We start from the raw sequence: 15,885 nt of genomic DNA, 5'->3' as shown, positions 1-15,885 counted from the left end.
GTCTCGCTCTGTTGCCAGGCTGGAGTGCAGTGGCACGATCTCGGCTCACTGCAATCTCCGCCTCCCAGGTTCAAGTGATTCTCCTGCCTCCTGCCTCAGCCTCCCTAGTAGCTAGGATTACAGGCGTGCACCACCACACCCAGCTAAATTTTTTTTCAAGACTTTTATTATAAGGCTTTAGTAATCACAACCATTTGGTACTAGCGTAACTTAAACTACTAGATCAATGAAACAAAAACCCAAAAACAAACCTATTAACCAGTTTTCAAGAAAGAGCCCAACACAAGTCAATGGGAAAAGGCAAGTATTTTCAACAGATAGTGCTGGAACAACTGGATATACATATGAAAAAAAAGTCATCTGGAACGTATTTTGGTATCATAATGAGGTTACTGCATTATAATAAACATTCATAAGATAATACTTACATTTTTTATTTTGATGTTTCCCCAGTCATCATCCTGTTTCAAAGACAAACAAAAGACATTTAACCACTGCTGTACAAGCTGAACACAATCTTTAATAATCAATTTATTTTAATCTACTTCAAAACAGAATAAAATTTATCCTATATGCAGATTTTATTTAAAACTATGGCAATAAAATACAAATTTTTTGGCCAGGCATGGTGGCTCACACCTGTAATCCCAGCACTTTGGGAGGCTGAGGCAGGCAAATCACCTGCGGTCAGGAGTTCGAAACCAGCCTGACCAACATGAAGAAACTCCACCTCTACTAAAAATACAAAAAGTAGCTGAGCATGGTGGTGCACACCTGTAATTCCCACTACTCGGGAGGCTGAGGCAAGATAATTGCTTGAACCCAGGAGGCGGAAATTACAGTGAGCCGAGATCTCACCACTGCACTCCAGCCTGGGCAACAGAGCAAGGCTCCATCTCAAAAAAAAAAAAAAAAAATTTTTTTTTAAACACAAGCGGTACTGAAGCCAGGGTTTCAAATAATTTGCTTCAACTGCATAAGGTAACACTATATAAAAGGCAGTAACCTGTATTTACAGCATCAAATACTAAAAAACACATAAGTATAAAAAAATACTTTTAGCAAGTACTAGAAAACACTTGACTAATGACAAATGATAAATCCTATTTTTTGGATGTTTGGAACCAGCAGAGCTAATAAATAACTAGCTTACATGGAAGGAATGAAGAGTTAATGTCTATAACACATCTATAAAGCAAGTAAATACTTTCCTTTCAATAGGTTGAATAAAAATCAAGAATTTTTTTTTTAAATGCATGATTAGTCCAGAGTAATATTTTAACTTACTGCAGCTAGGCCTTTCCCCTCAGATAAAGTCGATTCCATATTACTCCCTTTTATAGAAGGTATTGTGTACCCAATATGCTTGTCTATCCTTCATTAGTGCCACTAATTATCTCCTTTATCTGCTTTAAAATGGAACAGTAACTTCCTAAAGGCCCTTCTCAATTTAAGGGCTATGACTGCTAAACATAACGAATGATAACTAAGATCACTTACCCAAGATCACACAAAACTGGGAAGTGAACACAGATCTGCTTGATTTATAAATCATATGCTCTTTGGGTGCCTTACTATGTTACTTAAACCTCTTTGACACTCATTTATAAAATTTCCTCATTTATAAGATATGGATAACATACAGCTGAGAATTAAAGAAAATATAATAACAGCCTGACACAAAATAAGTACTCAATAAATGGTAACTATTAGCAGTCAAAGTTTCATTTAATTCGCAGACTTCTATAATTCTCGACAGCATACCACTAGTACAGTGTTCAGCACAAATTAGGCTATGAAGTTCACTAAAGGCCAAAGGTTCATACTGTACCTTCAGGGGTAAACAAAGATTTTCCTCCAACGTGTGTTTTACTGCCCAGCGGGGGTAGCCAGTCTTTATCTCTAAAGTTAACTATAGATCTTTAGCATTTTATCTAACCCTTGAAGGAAGTATTTTTTAAAACTATACTTATATTATTAAAAACAATAATAGAGGCCGGGTGTGGTGGCTCACGCCTGTAATCCCAGCACTTTGGGAGGCCTGAGGCGGGCAGATCACTTGAGGTCAGGAGTTCGAGACCAGCGCCAACATGGTGAAACACTGTCTCTACCAAAAATACAAACATTTGTCACGCATGGTGGCGGTGACCTGTAATCCCAGCTATTCGGGAGACTGAGGCAGAACAATCACTTGAGCCCGGGAGGCAGTGGTTGCAGTGAGCCGAGATGGCGACACTGCACTCCAGCCCCTGAGTGACAGAGGGAGACTCAATCCCAAAAATAATAATAATAATAGATATTTTCTTATCTTTTCTGCAGTCCTTCATCAATGATGCTGGCAAGAATGGAGTCTTAACTATGGTCACTGAGATCATTCCAAAGTAAGTAAAGAAAAAAATTAGGTTTCTTCTCTTTTTAAACAAAAATTTTTTCCTCCCATCTCCAGGTAAGAGTTAGGTAACAATTACTGTTTAGAAAAAAGAGGGCTGGGTGCAGTGGCTCACGCCTGTAATCCCAGCACTCTGGGAGGCCGAGGTGGGCAGATCACTTGAGGTCAGGAGTTCAAGACCAGACTGGCCAACATGGTGAAACCCCATCTCTACTAAAAATACAAAAATTAGCCAGGCATGGTGGTGGACACCTGTAATCCCAGCTACTCAGGAGGCTGAGGCGTAAGAATCGCTTGAACCCAGGAGGCAGAGGTTGCAGTGAGCCAAGATAAAGCCACTGCACTCCAGCGTGGGCAACAGAACAAGACTCATCTCAAAAAAAAAGAAAAAGAAAAAAACAGCTCTTTGTTAATGGGTAGGATGCAATAAAGGCCAAAAAAAAAAAAAAATGAACAGTTTTCCAGAACCAGGGCTTTGGTAAAAATGCTGAAGTGCTTTGAATTTCAACATACAAATGCAGGTATAAAATTACATTCTGTAATAGTTTAAGAAACCTATCTGTATTGTTCCATATTTTTAAACTGAGATAAAATTTTCCAACCTCATTACAGAAAATTACTAAGGAAATATTAATTGATTTCATTTTAGTCTAAACAAAATAAAACTAATACTTTTAATACATCCTCATAGGAAAAAAAATTCACACAATACAGATAACTATAAAGTGTTCCACTCTCCTGAACCACAGAGGTATCTGGTAATACAACACATTTTAAAATAAAATTTAAATGATGCTTTTAGAACACAGTCATGTCCTTTGCAGCAACAAGGATGGAGCTGGAGATCATTACCTGCTAGTTCCTCAGTAAACTAACGCAGGAACAGAAAAGCAAACTACATGTTCTCATTTGTAAGTGGGAGCTAAATAATGAGAACACATAGACACAGAGAGAGGAACAATAGACACTGGAGCTTACTTGAGGGTGGAGAGTAGGAGGAGGAAGAGGATCGGAAAAAAAAAACAAAACTACCTATCAGGTACCATGCTTAGTACCTGGGTGATGAAATCTGTACTTCAAAACCCTGTGACACGAGTTTACCTATATAACAAACCTGCACATGTATCTCAGAACCTAAAAGTTAAAAACAAATAAAAGTAAGAAGAGTTTTAAAACGATGTTTTTATAATACCATATAGTGTTGTGAAACGGCTACAATGTTTCTCCCTTACTCTAACAGGCATAAGACAGTTTTAACCCCATAGCTGACATACTCTCATCATATAAAAAAAGCACTTCAAATGCTACATTAAAGTTAAATAATTTTCTGGTGTTATTCTTCAAAAAGTATACAATAATAGTAATGTGATGAAAATTTGGACTACATTTTACCTTTAGCGTTCCTCCTTTCACCATAACTTTCTGTCTGGCAGGCTGGACTCCAGTCAACGCAAACAGCTGAGCCTTGAATACCATTGGAGGTTCATCTGTATTCAATTCCACACCTTCAAATTTCTCCTTTCCCCATTTTACAGTAACTGCGAACAAAATCACAATTTTTTAAATTAAAAAATAACAAGATTTACAGACCCTTAGAAGATCACCAATTAGGCAGTTATCGAGAGTCAAAACAGGTCATTCATCTTTCTATGCCCATAACGCTTACCTAATCAAGAGCAGCATGCATGCAGTAGGTGCTGAATAAAATTTCACTGGATCAAACCTAACTTCTCATTTCATAGTTAAAGAAAGTGAGACTTCAGCAGGCTGGGCGTGGTGGCTCACGCCTGTAATCCCACTACTTTGGGAGGCTGAGGCAGGCGGATCACGAGGTCAGGAGTTCGAGACCAGCCTGTCTCTAATAAAAATACAAAAATTAGCCAGGTATGGTGGTGCATGCCTGTAATCCCAGCTACTCAGGAGGCTGAGGCAGGAGAATCGCTTGAACCTGGGAGGCGAAGGTTGCAGTGAGCCAAGATCGTGCCACTGCACTCCAGCCTGGGCAACAGTGCGAGACTCCATCTCAAAAAAAAAAAAGAAACTGAGACTTCAGAGAAGTAGATTGATTTGCTTATGTCATAAAATTGGTTAATAAACTTCCAAGTCTTCTGAATCCTACTTCAACAATATGATCATATTGAAATATTTCCCAAAATGATAAGTTTCGCAGCCCCCACAATGTGTTTAATTGAAGAATCATTCACATAGCACACAGCATTGGAAAAGAAGAGAGAGAGAAAAGTTAGATAGTTTAAGAGAAGAAAAAAAATTCCTGGGAGAATAAAGCACATCTAGAACAACTTAAGGAATACAGATTCTGAGTCATAAGAAATGTGGGAGAATTGAAAAGTGTCATTTCTGAACAAGAGGTGCTCAATTAAGAAAAAATCCAAAGACGTATCTAAATCATTTAAAAATATATATAGAAATCCCACTTCACAGCCATTAGAATGGCTATTCTTTTTAAAATTTAACAGAAAATAATAAGTGCTAGCAAAGATGTGGAGAAACTGGAACACTTGTACACTGCTGGTGGGAATAAAAGTAAACATAGAATTACCATATGATCCAGCAATTTCATTTCTGGGTATACCCAGAAGATTGGAAAGCAAGGACTCAAACAAATATTTGTACACCCATGTTTACAGCAGCATTATTCACAACAGCCGAAAAAGTGGGAGCAATTCAAACGTCCATCAAAAAATTAATAGACAAAGAAAATGTGGTATATACATACAATGGAATATTATTCAACCTTGAAAAGGAAAGAAATTCTTACACATGCTGCAACATGGATGATTCCGGTTATATGAGATACCTAAAGTAGTCAAATTCATACACACAAAAAGAGAATGGTGTTTGCCAGAGGATGCGGATGAAGGTGATAGTTGCGAAACAGTGTGAATATACTTAATGCTACAAAACTGTATATGTAAAAATCATTAAAATGGTACACTTTATTTCATATATTTTACCACAATAAAAAATTTCAATTAGCCTCATAAAATAGCTAACTTTTGAAATATATATTTTTAAAACCCAAAGATATATATTGTTTCCACTGAAAATTTTATACCTTCTCAAAAATAAGAATCTCACAACTGTTAACTGCTTTCTAACTCCTGAAATCAGAATTTGAAAACCTCACCCAGACACCAAATCCCAGTCCTAACATCAGTTCAATTAATATGTTGCGTATTCATTTAATGACAAGCCCGGTACAAAGTACTGGGAAGACTCTCCATAAACTTATAGCCTAATAAGGGGGGGTGGGAGGAGGCTAGAGTAATTAACTACGTAGTATTAAAAAGGCTACAGCAACAAAGTGGAATGCTTCATAAATGAGGAAAGATTTCCTGGATGAAGTGTTAACTTCTGAGTTATCACTATCAATTTTGAATCTCAAAGAAAAGATTAGGTGTTATTCAGAGACTAGGAGAGGACAGAAGTATTCCCAGAAAAGAAGGAAAACATTCCACAGCATAAAGCAGCATGGTGTGTTCTAAAATGTAAGTAATTAATTACCAGAGTGAAGGGAAAGCAGCAGTAGATGAAACTGGAAGCTGGCTAAGGATCAAATTATGGAAGATAAATCATCCTAAAACATACATAAAGAGGCGGGGAATGGTGGCTCATGCCTGTAATCCCAGCACTTTGGGAGGCTGAGGCAGGTGGATCACCTGAGGTCAGGGGTTCGAGACCAGCCTGGCTAATACGGTGAAACCTCATTTCTACTAAAAATACAAAAATTAACTAGGCATGGTGGCAGGCGCCTGTAATTCCAGCTACTCGCGAGACTGAGACAGGAGAATCGCTTGAAACCAGGAGATGGAGGTTGCAGTGAACCAAGATCGTGCCATTGCACTCCAGACTGGGCAACAAGGGCAAAACTCGGTCTCAAAAAATAAAAAAAATAAAAAATTAAATTCGTAAAGGCTTTATGTTGTAGGCAATGTGTTATTCCTGAAAGGCTGTCATAAAGGTCACTTTAGTCTGGTTTGAATACTATTAGATCACTCTTGCAGCAGCAGAGAAATCGGGCTTGAAGAGGGCACACTGTAATCACTAAAATAAACTAGAAGCATATTACAATAGTACAAGCTAAAGATGCTACAGGATTAAGCCAAAACAGTACTAGAAGTAAAGAAGAGGAACCTACCTGAAATTTATTGCGCTATTGCCATGAGCAAGTTACTTAAAACTTTTTGCTTATGCTTACAAAAGGAATTATACCAGTACCACAGGATTATGTTGAAGATTAAAACAAAGCAATATGTACAAAACCCTAACTCTATAAGAGGCACAGGTGTGTGTTTATTTTTAGAGATGGGGGTCTTGCTCTGTCACCCAGGCTGGAGTGCAGTGGCGTGGTCAAAGATCACAGCACCCTCTAACTCCTTGGCTCAAGTGATCCAACTCAGCTTCCCGAGTAGCTGGGATTAAAAGCATACACCATGGCCCCTGGCTTTAATTTTTAACTGCACTTATCCTTAACCATTTAATAATCTAGATAGGTAAATTTCTTTTTTTCTTTTCTTGAGACCCAGTTTCGCTTTTTTCACCCAGGCTGAAGTGCAATGGCGCGATCTTGGCTCACTACAACCTCCGCTTCACAGGTTCAAGCGATTCTCCTGCCTCAGCCTCCCCAGTAGCTGGGATTACAGGCGCCTGCCACCACTCTCGACTGATTTTTGTATTTTTAGTAGAGACACATGTTGGCCAGGCGGTCTCGAACTCCTGACCTCAAGTGATCCGCCCGCCTCGCGCCTCCCAAAGAGCTGGGATTACAGGCGTGAGCCACCGCGCTCAGACTACTTAATTTTCTACTAAATCTTATGAAATAGTACTTAAAATGTTCTCTTCATTTTAATATAGAGCTTTTTGCTGACCCTCAAAATACAGATTCTCAATATGGAGAGGTCAAAGGAAGGGACCTTAGAAATCTACTTGAGTTCCTTCATTTGGGGGATGAGGAAAAGATCTGATTAAATATTTAAGATAAAGTTCAAATTTTAAAAAAGAAACTCTGGTCAGTGCTGGCATTTTTTGTGGAAACAGAGGGGTTTTGTTTTATGTGTGTGAATCTACTGGTGTGTTTAAGTATTAAGAATATTTCAAGAGCCATTCTACTGTTGTTATGGCTTTACAAAGGGGTTAGGCAATCATTAAGAATTCGATTCAAGATTCTAGACCATCAAGAATCCACCTTGAGATCAAACAATACTTTTGATTCGTATCATGCTTTGTAAATGCTGAATCTTCAATAAAGGAACTGTGACAGAATAAACAGGGATGGTCAATGAATCACACATCTACAGCCAATTGGAGACACCACACATATTTTAGGTGCCATTTTGAGTAAGACTAGGGAGCAGCAAGGTCCATTCCCTAAGTAAAAGTGATCCCTGGCCAGTACCTTGGACTGTCAGCAAGCAAACAATACAAGCCCTTGTCAAACGCCAATCAAGAAATGACACCCCGGGATACGTGTATTCATCTACTTCTGAAAGCTCACACCATGTTTCGGATACAGAAATCCAATGCAACGTCTGATGAAACGAAAACGAAGCAAAAAGGTTTACAATCTGCCTCGGGACAAAACTAAAACTGGTACCAAAGGGGCGGTCGAACAAAGGCAAGGGGCAAGAGAAAGGCGAAGGGCGACGAAGGGCGGCGAACGCCGCTTGGCAACCCCAAGAAGGGTCCCTCCATCCCGCCCCTTCTTCCCCGCTCCCTTCCACGGCGACCACTGAGAAGCCCAAAGGAATCTCCCTGCACCTCCAGCCTGGTTCCCAGCGCCCCAGACACACCCTCACTTTCACCGCACACCAGGGCAGCGTCAGAAACCATTCTGCAGAGTCACGACTTTGAGAGGCTTACCCATCCCCACTCCCCCCACCCATCGGTGGCCCAGGGGGACGGCGCTCCCCTGCCACGCAAGGCTCCGACCCAGCCGGGAGAGGGGATGGTGCCAGGGTCATCTCCGCGCCGCCGGCCCCGCGCACCCCACCCCGGCCCCTCCCAGTCCATGCCGGGCGCCCGCCCATGCAGGCCAGGCCTACGCGGCGGCCTAGCGCCGACCTGGTGTGCTGCGCGCGAGGCCAGGACAGGGCTCACCGGAGTAGAGCGGCATGGCGGGGCGCGGCGGGAGGCGGCGGCGCAGGAGAGCTGGGCCTGACAAGGGCGGCAAAGGGACGCGGACCAGAAGCAGCTGCGGCGGCGGCCGAGGCGGAGGCGCGGTGGTGGCGGCGGCTTCGGTGCGACGAGTCTCATTCAAACCGGCCACTGCCGATGACGCAGCAACACGCAGAACACCCGTGCAGCTCCGGAGCGACTGCAGGGAGCAGACGGGGCGGCAGGACCGGGGCGGGGCCTAGAGGTGGCGAGAGGAGGGAGGAGGGGGAAGGCGGTGGAGGGGTGGCGGGAAGAAAGGAGGGAGCAAGTGAGGAACGGGCGCGGGGCCCCATCCACCGCAGCAGGTGCGCGCCTGCGCACTGCCGCCCATCGCCCTGCGCCTACTGGCCACGTGGTCTTGGCGCGGCCCAGCCCTGCGGCAGATGAAGTGGGAACTTGGTATACAACCTGGTGTCTGAGGCTGAGGCGGGAGAATCGCTTGAGCCCAGGAGGTCGAGGCTGCAGTGAGCTGTGATGGTGCCACTGCACTCCAGCCTGGGCGACAGAGCGAGAGCCTGCCTCAAAATAAAATAAATAAAATTAGTGGTTGTAAAGTCAGAGGTGTTTTGAAACCCAGCTGTTACTAGCTAGCTGTATGATGTCTGCAAGCCTCAGTTTTCTTTTCACCCACACCTCATTTTATTGCGTTTTTTAAATATATAGATAAATTGAAGGTTTGTGGCAACCCTAGGTTAGCAAGTCAGTCAGTTCTGTTTTTCTAACAGCATGTGCTCACTTCGTGTCTCTGTGTCACATTTTGGTAATTCTCACAATATTTTGAACTTTTTTAATACTATTATATCTGTTCCAGTGATCTATGATTAGGGATCTTTGATGTTACTATTTTAATTGTTTTGGGGTGCCACTAACTACCCCCATGTAAAACAGTGAACTCCAATGTTTTGTGTATTCTGACTGCTCTGGCAACAAGTCTTCTCCCACAAGGGTTCAAGGCTTGAGTTGAGGACACAACTGCAGGTGTGGTGGAAATAGCAAGAGAACTAGAATTAGAAGTGGAGCCCACAGATGTGACTGAATTGCTGCAATCTCAAGACAAAGCTTTAATGGGCAAGGAGTCGCTTCTTATGGATAAGGAAATAAAGTGGTTTCTTGAGATGGGAAACTACTCCTGGTGAAGATGCTGTGAACACTGTTGAATGACAACAAAGGATTTAGAATATTCCATAAACTATGGAACTGTTGATAAAACAGCAGCAGGATTTGACAGGATTGACTCTAATTTTGAAAGAAATTCAAATTTGAAAGTTCTGTGGGTAAAATGCTGAACAGCACTGCACGTCACAGGGAAAACTTCCATGAAAGGAAGAGTCAATCGATGTGGCAGATTTCATTATTGTCTTATTTTAAGAAATTGCCACCGCTACCCCAAACTTTAGCATCCACCACTCTGATGGCAGTCAGCAGCCATCAACATTAAGGCAAGCCCTCTGCCAGCAAAAAGATGATGATTCACTGACAGCTCAGATGATCCTTAGCATTTTTTAGCAGTAAAGTTTTGTTTGTTTGTTTTGAGACAGGGTCTCACTCTGTCACCCAGGCTGGAGTGCAGTGACGCAATTACGGCTCACTGCAGCCTCAGTCTCCCAGCTCAAGCTAACCTCTTACCTCAACCTCCTGAGTAGCTGGGACTACAGGTGTGCGCCAGCACACACGGCTAATTTTTTTTTGTATGTTTTGTAAAGACGGGATTTCGCCGTGTTGCCCTGGCTGGTGTTGAACTCCTGGTCTCAAGCGATCTGCCCACCTAGGCCTCCCAAAGTGCTGGGATTACAGGCATAAGCCACTGCACCCAGCCTTGACACTAAATAGACTACAGTATAGTAGAAACATAACTTTTATATGCACTGGGAAACCAAAAACTTTGTGTGACTAATTTTATTACAATATTAGCAATATTGCAGTGGTCTGGAACTAAACTAGCAATATGTTCAAGCTGTGCATGTAAAATGGAGAAAATGGTATAATATCTACATCACAGGATTGTTATAAGGACTAAATAAAATTATGTATAGAAGATTCTTAGCACAGTGCATTGCACATGGTTGCAATAAATGATACCTATTTTATATTACACGTAAAACTTCAAAGGGATTTTGCAGGGTATGTTAGAATAGCAGGCTATGGATACTTTATTTTCTATTTTTTTAATGTTCAGTAATATATTTCTATAACATACATATTTAAAAATGTATTGCATAGATTGGCCGGGCACCATGGCTTACGCCTGTCATCCCAGCACTTTGGGAGGCCAAGGCAGGTGGATTGCTTGAGCTCAGGAGTTCTAGACCAGCCTGGGCAATGAAGTGAGACCCCCGTCTCTACAAAAAATTTAAAACTTAGCCAGGCGTGGTGGTGCACTCCTGCAGTGCCAGCTACTCGGGAGGCTGAGATGGGAGGGTAGCTTGAACCTGGGAGGCAGAGGTTCCAGTAGCCAAGATTGCACCTCTACACTCCAGACTAGGTGACAGAGCAAGACTCTGTCTCAAAAAAACAAAACAAAACAAAATAAAAATGTATAGATCATCTGTGGAAAAATCTGTGCTGCCCTTTGTTGAAGCTGACAGTAAAGGAGGCCTAAAGATTGAGAGATTCAGAGGCAAATCATCATCCTCTCTGCTACACTCACATTGCAACCTGTGCTTTTTTTTTTTTCTTTTTCTTTCTTTTTGAGAGAGAGCCTTGCTCTGTCGCCCAGGCTGGAGTGTAGTGATGCAATCCTGGCTCACTGCAACCTCCGCCTCCCAGGCTCAAGTGATCCTCATGCCTCAGCCTCCTGAGGGGCAGGGATTACAGGCGTGTACCACCACGCCTGACTAATTTTTGTGTTTTTAGTAGAGATGGGGTTTCCGCCGTGTTGACCAGGCTGGTTTCAAACTCCTGGCCTCAAGCGATCCATCCACCTTGGCCTCCCAAAATTCTGGGATTACAGGCGTGAGCCCCCATGCCCGGCCAGCTTTTTCTTTAGTAACTCTCATCACACTTCTATTTTTTTAATGTCTGTATTCCCCCAAGTACACTATAAACAGGAATCGTGGCTATCTTGTAGACACTCAGGAATTACTTGATGCTGTGAGAACTGGATATGAAAGTTACCCATTTGAAGTTTATTCATCATGTAGATGACCAGGGAATCTTGTAGACCAAGTTTTGGTCCCTTTGGTACAACTAGCTTCTTCCAGCCTCTCTGAAGATCCGCAGACTTAAATTTAAGACAAATGGGGGCAGAGTGAGGAGGTGGAACCATGCTAGCAACTGAAAGGAAGCATAAAAAGAAATTTGCACAACTGGCCTTTCTAAACGTCAGAGTTAAAGATGACAGTGACCTCATCGCCGTGACACACATTGCTAAGCCCTGCCCTCCATGTGTTTAATGGATAGGATTTTCTTCTTAAGGTTGACTTCTTTAACTAATGAATAAATTGGTAAGATCTTAACCTGCATGTTTATACATAAATAAGTTCTATAAAAGATGGCCAAATATCAGAAATGTTTACACTTGGTGAATTACCTATTATTGCTTAGAATGCACCCTCCTTCCTCATCTGGCCATGGGACATCCTGTCCAACTTTAAAGTCTCCATTTAATGCTAACTTTTTCAAAAAAACTGAAAGCCTTCTTGTACAATCACCCCTTTGTGTCAAATACTATTATGTTTTATTATGGCTGATTTAGTTTCCTATAAGTGCTGTAATGAATTATCACAAACCTAGTGGCTTAAAACAACATAAGTTTATTATCTTACAGTTCTAGTGGTCAGAAGTCTGAGACTGGTCTTTTTTTTTTTTTTTTTTTTTTTTTGAGGCAGAGTCTTGCTCTGTCGCCCAGGCTGGAGTGCAGTGGTGCGATCTCGGCTCACTGCAAGCTCTGCCTCCTGGGTTCACACCATTCTCCTGCCTCAACCTCCTGAGTAGCTGGGACTACAGATGCCCGCCACCACGCCCAGCTAATTTTTCGTATTTTTAGTAGAGACGGGGTTTCACCATGTTAGCCAGGATGGTCTCGATCTCCTGACCTCATTATCTGCCCACCTTGGCCTCCCAAGGTGCTGGGATTACAGGCATGAGCCACCACGCTCGGTCGAGACTGGTCTTAACATTAAGATATTGGCAGGACTGCATTCCTCCTAGAGGCTCTGAGGGTGAATTCTTTTTTTTTTCTTTTTCACACAGTCTCACTTTTTCGCCCAGACTGGAGTGCAGTGGCACCATCTCAGCTCACTGCAACCTCCGCCTCCTGGGTTCAAGCGATTCTCGTGCCTCAGCCTCCCAAGTAGCTGGGATTACAGGCACGCACCACCATGCTAGCTAATTTTTGTATTTTTAGTAGAGACAAGGTTTTGCCACGCTGGCCAGGCTGGTCTCAAACTCCTGACCTCAGGTGATCCACCCGCCTCGGAGTCCCAAAGTGCTGGGATTACAGGAGTGAGCCACCGCGCCTGGCCTCTGAGGGTGGATCTATTCCTTACCCTTCCCAGATTCTAGATACTGTCCACATTCCTTTGCTCCTGGCTCCATTCCAGCCACAGCATCACTCCAACCCCTGCTTGAGTCGTCATAGCGCCTTCTCTGACTCTGACCTCTGCCTTCCTTTTAGAAGGTCCCTTGTGATTACATTAGCCCCAACTGGATAATTCCAGATACTATTTTCATTTTAAGATCCTTAATCACATCAGCCAGTCCCTTTTGGAAGACAACCAACATAATCATAGGTTCAGGAGATTAAAACATGGACATATTTGTAGAAGTATTATTCTGTCTACCAAGGACTGCCAGTAAATAATAAAACAGAAAACAACAAATATCACTACACCTTCTTAGAGCATCTATAGTTTAATATTCCTATGTTTCTTCTCTCTCTACTAAATTATAAATTATAAGCCCTACCAGGTGTAGTGGCTCATGCCTGTAATCCCAGCTCTTTGGGAGGCCAAGGGGGGCAGATCACATGAGGTCAGGAGTCCGAGACTAGCCTGGCCAACATGGTGAAATTCCAGCTCTACTAAAAATATAAAAAATTAGCCGGGCGTGGTGGCATGCACCTCTAATCCCAGCTACTTGGGAGGCAGGGGCAGAAGAATCACTTGAACCCAGGAGGCAGAGGTTGCAGTGAGCCAAGATTGCGCTATTGCACTCCAGCCTGGGTGACAGAGCAAGACTCTGTCTAAAAAAAATAATAATAAATAATAAACTATAAGCCCTGCTTTAAATAATTTGGAATCCTGCCGGGCACGGTGGCTCATGCCTGTAATCCCAGCACTTTGGGAGGCCGAGGCGGGCGAATTACTTGAGGTCAGGAGTTCGAGACCAGCTTGGCCAATGTGGGGAAACTCCGTCTCTAAAAATACAAAACTTAGCTGAGCATCGTGCCAGGCACCTGTAGTCCCAGCTACTCGGGAGGCTGAGGCAAGAGAATCACTTGAAGCTGGGAGGCGGAGGATGCAGTGAGCTGAGATCACACCGTTGCACTCCAGCTGGGCAACACAGCAAGACTCTGTCTCAAAAAAAATTAATATAATAATAATTTTGGATCCTACACACACACATACACACCATATGCATACATACACACACACACACACACACACACACACACACTCTATAAACTAGAACGGTAGTTTGCCTAAAAAGTTTTCAATAAGTATTTCCTGGCCAAGCATGGTGGCTCATGCCTGTAATCCCAGTGCTTTGGGAGGCCGAGGCAGGAGGATGGCTTGAAGCCAGGAGTTTGAGACCAGTCTAAGTAACAGAGACTTTGTCTCTACAAAAAAAAAAATTAAAAACAGTAGCCAGGCAGGGTGGCTTGCCCCTGTAGTCCTAACTATTTGGGAGGCTGACGCAGGAGGATCACTTGAGCCCAGAAGTTCATGGCTGCAGTGACCCAAGATTGCACCACTGCACTCCAGCCTGGGCAACAGAGTGTGAGACCCAGTCTCCTAAAAGATTTTTTTTTGAAGTATTTCCTAAATGAATTCATAACCTAGTTTTGGGTCAACAGATGATGCAAATTATATTAGGTGAATGCTATGCTGCTATGGCAAAGGTGCCTCAAGATTAAGTTGCTTATTTATTTATTTATTTATTTATTTATTTATAAGACAGAGTTTTCGCTCTTGTTGCCCAGGCTGGAGTGCAATGGTGTGATCTTGGCTCTCTGCAACCTCTGTCTCCCAGGTTCAAGTGATTCTCCTGCCTCAGCCTCCCGAGTAGCTGGGATTACAGGCATGTGACACCACTCCTGGCTAATTTTGTATTTTTAGTAGAGATGGGGTTTCTCCATGTTGGTCAGGCTGGTCTCAAACTCCCCACCTCACATGATCTGCCCATGTCGGCCTCCCAAAATGCTGGGATTACAGGGGTTAGCCACTGTGCCCGGCCAGATTCAGTTGCTTATTGAAGATAGAAAGTTATGCAGGAGCCACGGAAGTGCAAGTACTTGCATTATGAGGTTGTTTATGGACCAACATTCCATCTGTAAAGCTCCTCTGCTACCCGCTAGAGCAGTACTTCTTGAAGGTGAATGTGAATGTGTATCACCTGGGATCTTGTTAAAATGCAGATTCTGATTTCCTAGGTCTTGAGTGGAGTCTAAGATACTAACAAGCTCTCAGGAAACAATAATACTCAGTAGAAGTATAATACTCAGTCTCAAGTACTTACTACTTGAGTAGTAAGCTGTGAAGGGGCTTGTCTTTTACTTGCTTGAAGATGGGTTGCATGCACATCCAAGTTTCAGCCCCTAAGAAGAAGAAATAGAAGACAAAATGGGTACAAGGCAGCAATTTCATTTTAAGCAAGAGGAATGTGAGGGATGTCCCCAAATCACTCCCGTTCACATTTCACTGGTGAAAACAGTTATGTGACCATGCCTGGCTGCGTGCGAGTCTGGGAAATATAGTCTCTAACCTGTCACAGGTATACACTTCCTAATCCTATTACAATGCAAGAAGGAGAGAATGGATTTTGATGGAAAACCAGCAGTCTCTGCCATGCAGATGGTGATTTCTTTTGTCAATAATCTTCAAGCTTATAAAGTTTTCCTAAAACAAGTGATCAAACTCCTGGTGATTTAGTTTTCTCAACTGTAATATGAAAATGATCATATCTGTCCCTGGACCCTCCTTGAGTTGTAAGGTATAAATGCTAGTTGAGAGCATATATGTCAGGAATAATTATCAGATAGAGCTAAACCACAACAGAACAAATAGCAGAGGCACTCATCTGTTTATATATCTATGTATGAGTAGGCTAAGTTCTAGGCTAAGTTCAATTCCCAAAGTTTTCATTATTAAAGCCAAAACAGA

General features: G+C 42.6%; 1 protein-coding gene across 1 annotated transcript in view; it reads right to left on the bottom strand.

The window, feature by feature from the left end:
• The window catches only part of USP14 (ubiquitin specific peptidase 14), a 60,642-nt gene extending 51,773 nt beyond the window's left edge, over positions 1–8,869 (bottom strand). Inside the window, exons 1-3 of the mRNA XM_030810669.1 lie at positions 8,507–8,869; positions 3,782–3,927; positions 429–461 (exon numbers count right to left, since the gene is read on the bottom strand). Of these exons, the coding sequence (XP_030666529.1) occupies positions 429–461; positions 3,782–3,927; positions 8,507–8,522 (195 nt within the window). The 5' untranslated portion in view covers positions 8,523–8,869. The remainder of the gene's footprint in view (positions 1–428; positions 462–3,781; positions 3,928–8,506) is intronic.
• Between the last annotated feature and the right edge of the window lie 7,016 nt (positions 8,870–15,885).

The sequence above is a fragment of the Nomascus leucogenys genome, chromosome 4, assembly GCF_006542625.1.
Source record: "Nomascus leucogenys isolate Asia chromosome 4, Asia_NLE_v1, whole genome shotgun sequence".
Classification (NCBI taxonomy): domain Eukaryota; kingdom Metazoa; phylum Chordata; class Mammalia; order Primates; family Hylobatidae; genus Nomascus; species Nomascus leucogenys.
Note: the sequence above shows the minus strand (reverse complement) of the source record. Positions and strands in the feature narration are given on the sequence as shown.